This window comes from Trachemys scripta, chromosome 4 (genome assembly GCF_013100865.1).
Source record: "Trachemys scripta elegans isolate TJP31775 chromosome 4, CAS_Tse_1.0, whole genome shotgun sequence".
NCBI lineage: Eukaryota > Metazoa > Chordata > Testudines > Emydidae > Trachemys > Trachemys scripta.
The window spans coordinates 109798992-109804565 of NC_048301.1; the positions used below are offsets into that span (position 1 = coordinate 109798992).

At 50.6% G+C, this 5574-nt stretch overlaps 1 protein-coding gene across 1 annotated transcript; it reads right to left on the minus strand.

Moving 5' to 3' along the window:
• Positions 1-4423: 4423 nt before the first annotated feature.
• Positions 4424-5307, minus strand: LOC117876829 (late histone H2A.1-like). Its single transcript, XM_034769273.1, has one exon. It carries the CDS (start codon positions 5040-5042, stop codon positions 4563-4565), a length of 480 nt encoding a protein of 159 aa, XP_034625164.1. The 5' UTR covers positions 5043-5307; the 3' UTR covers positions 4424-4562.
• Between the last annotated feature and the right edge of the window lie 267 nt (positions 5308-5574).

Below are 5574 nucleotides of genomic sequence, written 5' to 3' on the forward strand. Positions count from 1 at the left end.
CTGAAGTACCCTCCCAAGCCTTCCAAGCCAGTACCCAAGACTCTGACCCCATGGAAGGGACCTCAGGTGAGTTTACCTTTTAAAATATAAAACTTGTTTTAAAAGCAAACGGTTTTTAATGATTACTTTGCCTGACTTTGCATTCGCGGTCAGTTCAGCTACTGGAAAAGTCTGTAGCTACTGGAAAAGTCTGTTAACGTGTATGGGGATGGAGCGGAAATCCTCCAGGGACATCTCAATGAAGCTCTCCTGGAGGTACTCCGAAAGCCTTGCCAGAAGGTTTCTGGGCAGTGCATCTTTATTCCCTCCTCCATGGTAGGACACTTGACCACGCCATGCTTGCAGCAAGTAATCTGGTATCATTGCCTGACAAAGCCTGGCAGCGTATGGTCCCGGTGTTTGCTGGCATTCAAGCAACATCCGTTCTTTATCTTGTTGTGTAATCCTCAGGAGAGTGATATCACTCCTGGTAACCTGGTTGAAATACGGGAACTTAATTAAGGGGACAGAGGTGGCCGTTCCTACTGGGCTGTTTGCCTGTGGCGGAAAATAAATCCTTCCCTGCAGTTAGCCAAGCGCAGATGGGAAATTGGCCCTGAGTTTTTTGCGTTTGGCTAGCAGGGATCTTCCCTGTTACCAGCCACGCGGTGGGGGGAGGGTACCGTGATCATCCCAGAGAATTCATGGAGGGGGGGGGGGGGGGGGCGGCGGGGGGGGGGTAGTTTGGTGCCTGCAGGGATCTTCCTGCAGGGTTAGTTTGTTTTCTGGTGCTGCTGAATGTTAACAGAAAAACCGCAGCACTCTACTTGCCTGAAGGGGCCCAGACAAGCACCACCACACTGCCCCCCCCCCCCCAACTGGCTGAGATTGGCCAGGCTTCTGCAGCACTCTACAAGCTATGCTTGGTATGTTGGAAAGCACGGACGGCGCTGAAGCTTACCATGGCCGCATGCAAGCCGAATTCTGTTGCTGGAACGTGAACCTCTGTTGCCCAGACCTGTGATTGATCTCTAGCAGCAAAGTCACAGGCACTCAGCATTAAGAGGCAAAATGCGACCTTGCACAGAAATCACATGTGCTATGTAATGTGAACAGTGTTGGTCACCGTGAAAGAGTATAAGCATTGTTCTGCAAAATGTAGCTTTTAAAACAATTATCTCTTTTTTCCCCTCCCTACAGCAGCTGCAAATTCCTCAAGCCTCCCTCCTCCATCCCGAAGGTTATCACAGATAAGGCGTCGTAAGAAGACGACGCGGGAGGACATGTTTTCTGAAATTATGCAATCCAGCAGGAGTGACAGAGCTCATCTGAATGAGTGGAAGGAAACAGTTTCAAAGTATAGGAAAGAAGTCAGTGAACGTGAGGACAGGAGGGACCAACGTGAGGAGAGGAGGGACCAACGTGAGGAGAGATGGCGGCAGGAAGACCAGAGGATGAAGGATGCAACGCTGGGGCTGCTCCGGCGTCTGGTGGAGGTTCAGGAACGGCTGCTGGAAAACAGACTGCCGCTTCAGCCCCTGTTCCACCCTCCCCCCTCCCCATGTTCCGTATCCTCCTCACCCAGACGTGTAAGAACGCGGGGGGGGGGGGGAGGCTCCGTACACCTTCCCATTCCACCCCAGTAGACAGCCCAAGCAAAAGGCTGTCATTTTTTTAACCTTTTCTTTGTGGCTTTTTCCTTCCCAGCAATCCTCCTCCCAAATACCACCCGGGTTCCCTCCCTCTTTTTCTAATCTATTAATAAAGAATAAATGATTTTTAAATGATAGTGACTTTATTTGGTTTGAAAGAAAGCTGGGGGAAGGGGCAGGGTGGGTTCCTTACAGAAAATCAGTCAGTAAAGGGGGAGGGTATTCATGAAGGAGAAACAAACAGATATTTCACACGGTAGCCTGGCCAGCCATGAAACTGGTTTTCAAAGCTTCTCTGATGCACAGCGCTTCATGGTGTGATCTTCTAATCGCCCTGGTGTCTGGCTGCGCGTAATCAGCAGCCAGGCGATTTGCCTCAGCCTCCCACCCCGCCATAAAGGTCTCCCCCTTACTTTCACAGAGATTGTGGAGCACACAGCAAGCAGAAATAACAATGGGGAGATTTCTTTGGCTGAGGTCAGAGCGAGTCAATAATGAACGCCAGCGGCCTTTTAAACGGCCAAATGCACATTCTACCACCATTCTGCACTTGCTTAGCCTGTAGTTAAACAGCTCCTGACTCCTGTCCAGGCTGCCTGTGTATGGCTTCATAAGCCATGGCATTAAGGGGTAGGCTGGGTCCCCAAGAATAACTATGGGCATTTCAACATCCCCAACGGTTATTTTCTGGTCCGGAAAGTAAGTCCCTTGCTGCAGCCCTTTAAACAGAGTAGTGTTCCTGAAGACGCGAGCGTCATGAACCCTTCCCGCCCAGCCCGCGTTGATGTTGGTGAAACGTCCCTTGTGATCCACAAGTGCTTGCAGCACCATTGAAAAGTACCCCTTGCGGTTTATGTACTCGGTGGCTTGGTGCTCCGGTGCCAAGATAGGGATATGGGTTCCGTCTATTGCCCCACCACAGTTAGGGAATCCCATTGCAGCAAAACCATCCACTATAGCCTGCACATTTCCCAGAGTCACTAACTTTCGTAGCAGCACCTGAGTGATTGCTTTGGCTACTTGCATCACAGCAGCCCCCACAGTAGATTTGCCCACTCCAAATTGATTCCCGACTGACCGGTAGCTGTCTGGCGTTGCAAGCTTCCACAGGGCTATCGCCACGCGCTTCTCAACTGTGAGGGATGCTCTCATCTTGGTATTCTGGCGTTTCAGGGCAGGGGACAGCAAGTCACAAAGTTCCATGAAAGTGCCCTTACGCATGCGAAAGTTCCGCAGCCACTGGGAATCGTCCCAGACCTGCAACACTATGCGGTCCCACCAGTCTGTGCTTGTCTCCCGGGCCCAGAATCGGCGTTCCATGGATAGAATCTGCCCCATTAACAACGTGATCTCCAAAGCACCGGGGCCTGTGGTTTCACTGAATTCTGTATCCGTGTCTGTGTCCATGTCCTCATCATGCTGCCGCCGCCGCTGCCTCCTCTCCTCGTTTTTCTGGTCCTGGCTGAGCATAAACTCCATGAGAACGCGCGAGGTGTTTGCAATATTCATGAGTGCTGTCTTGACCTCAGCGGGCTCCATGCTTGCCGTGGTATGGAGTCTGCAGTGTTCACCCACCCAGGAAAAAAGGCGCGAAAATGGTTGTCTGCCGTCCGTTGCTTTCATGCAGGGAGGGAGGGAGGAAGTGAGACTGTACCCAGAACCACCTGCGACGATGTTTTTTGTCCCATCAGGCACTGGGATCTTAACCCACAATCCCAATGGGCGCGGGAGACTGCGGGAACTATGGGATAGCTATGGATTTGCTACCCACAGTGCAACGGTGCAGAAATCGACGCTAGCCCCGGAACTTGGACGCACACCACCGAATTACTGTGCTAGTGCGGCCGCACTCATTTCGACTTTATACAACCTGTTTCTCAAATCCGAATTATCTAAATTCGGATTAATCCCGTAGTGTAGACATACCCTTAGTCTCACACCAGACTCCCCGCTGACAGTAACCACATAGTTCAGACTCTACACTGGTGACATAAGAGTTGTGCCTCATTCTGGGCCAATTGAACATTCTCACCTAGGTTTGGGGTAGCCTTGCTCACAGCACATTAATGTCATTAGCTGAGGGGGCAAGACCACCATGACACCTCTCACATAAAGGCATTTCTGTTCTCTGCCTGCCTTGTATCAAGACGGTCCTTCTCCCCACTCCCCTGCTGTAGGATTGTGGAAATACCAGTTTTCTGCAAGGGCCTCCCTTCCTCCAGATCCTATTACTGGTTGTATTATGGGAACATCTGAAGGCCCCCCAATTGATATTAGGGGGGCCATTGTACAAGGCACTTAGATAAGTAGACAAGAAAGAGGCATAATTATCCCTATTTTATAGGGGAGGAACTAAGGCAGAGATTAAGGCTCTAGGGAGGGAGGTGCCTAAATACCTTTGAGGATCTGGGCCTAAATAACTTGTTCAAGAGAGCACAATGAAGCCTGTATCCAGGGCTGCCCCTGTAGGGGGTGCGGGGCCCAGTACGGAAATGACAATCCATCATGTCTGGGACCGCCTGCACCCAGCACCAGCCAATCACATTGGTGGCCTACAGGGCCCAGAGCGGTTGCCCCGATTTGCCATACCTAAGGGATGGCTCTGCCTGTATCAGAATCAGGACTGAAACCAGATCTCCTGTGGCTAAGGCACTAGACCAGGACACAAGACCATTTTTCTCTAAATCATACAGACCAGAGCTGGATTCCTTATTACAATCTACTGCATAAATAGGACTCACAAGAGCCAGATAGTCTAATAAACTTGTATTTCATATATCAAAGATTATACAAATCACCAATCTGAATAAATATTCTTTAGCAGCAACACACAAACCAAGTGCACCAAGTGAAGCCTGTAGCACAGAAATCCAGTCTCAGTGAGCCAGACCCCACTCCTCATTTCCAGGTTCAGCTGCAGCTGGAGGGGAACTAGCAGGGGGCAGCTCTCTTTCTACTCACAGACTTTTTATTGGTTTTCTTGGTCAGAAGCGGCTTCTCAATTCTGGGCGGGACACCTCCTTGGGGAATAGTCACATGGTTGAACAGTTTATGCAGTTCGTCGTCACACTTAATGCCCAGCAGGATATGCCTTGGCATGATGCGTTGGTACCCCTTTGCCTGGGTCACATACCCTGCTGCCTCCAGCACTTCAGCACTCAGGTACTGTAGCACAGAGGCCAGGTAGACTGCAGCACTGGGGCTTATTCTCACTGCATAGCGCCCCTTCTTCAGGTACCGGTGGACACGGCTCACGGGGAATTGCAAACCAGCCCTCTTTGACTGGGATCTTGAAGACCAGGGCTTTGCCTTCCTCTTGCCGTGTCCAGACATTCTGTCAATAGGCTGGAAGAAAGAGTGAACCGTCACCCAGTGCTGCATTGGCACAAGAGACAGGAAACTTGGGAGCATGCATGTTAAACTAGATAGAAGCCCCAGTAGGAACAAACCAACATTCCAACACTCTAAACATGGTGAAATGGTTGGTGGAGAACAATGTAGCAGCACAATTACTATTACTCTTCACCTTGGAAGCAGGAAGGATGTTGTACACCATGGGATCGGTTGGTCACAACTCATAACCTGTGCAATAAGTGAGAGCCTAGGTCAGTAGCACAGGAAGTTAAAGGGTAAGTGTCCTGGGCAGTAGCTTTCATTAGAGAAGTTCTGGTGTCCAAGGCTGGGTGCCAGCTATTGTCCAGTATGTGAAGGAACAGGTATTGCTCTTCTGGTCTGTGCCCTTCGCAGGGGAGAATAGTTTATCTGCCCCAACCCTTCTTTTTCACAGCTTCTCTGAACACCTACTGCACCACCGTCCTGTAGAGGAGCCCAGATAGGTTGTGAAGTTCATACTTTGAAGGCCTTCCCCTTTGCTGGGGACAGTTTCCCATGTGGCTGAGCAAACAGGCTATCAGTAGGGACAACAAAGCCACAGGGGTGGAAG

Excerpts from the sequence above, each read along its gene's own strand:
- LOC117876829 (XM_034769273.1), bottom strand. The coding sequence starts at position 5,042 with ATGCTCCCAAGTTTCCTGTCTCTTGTGCCAATGCAGCACTGGGTGACG.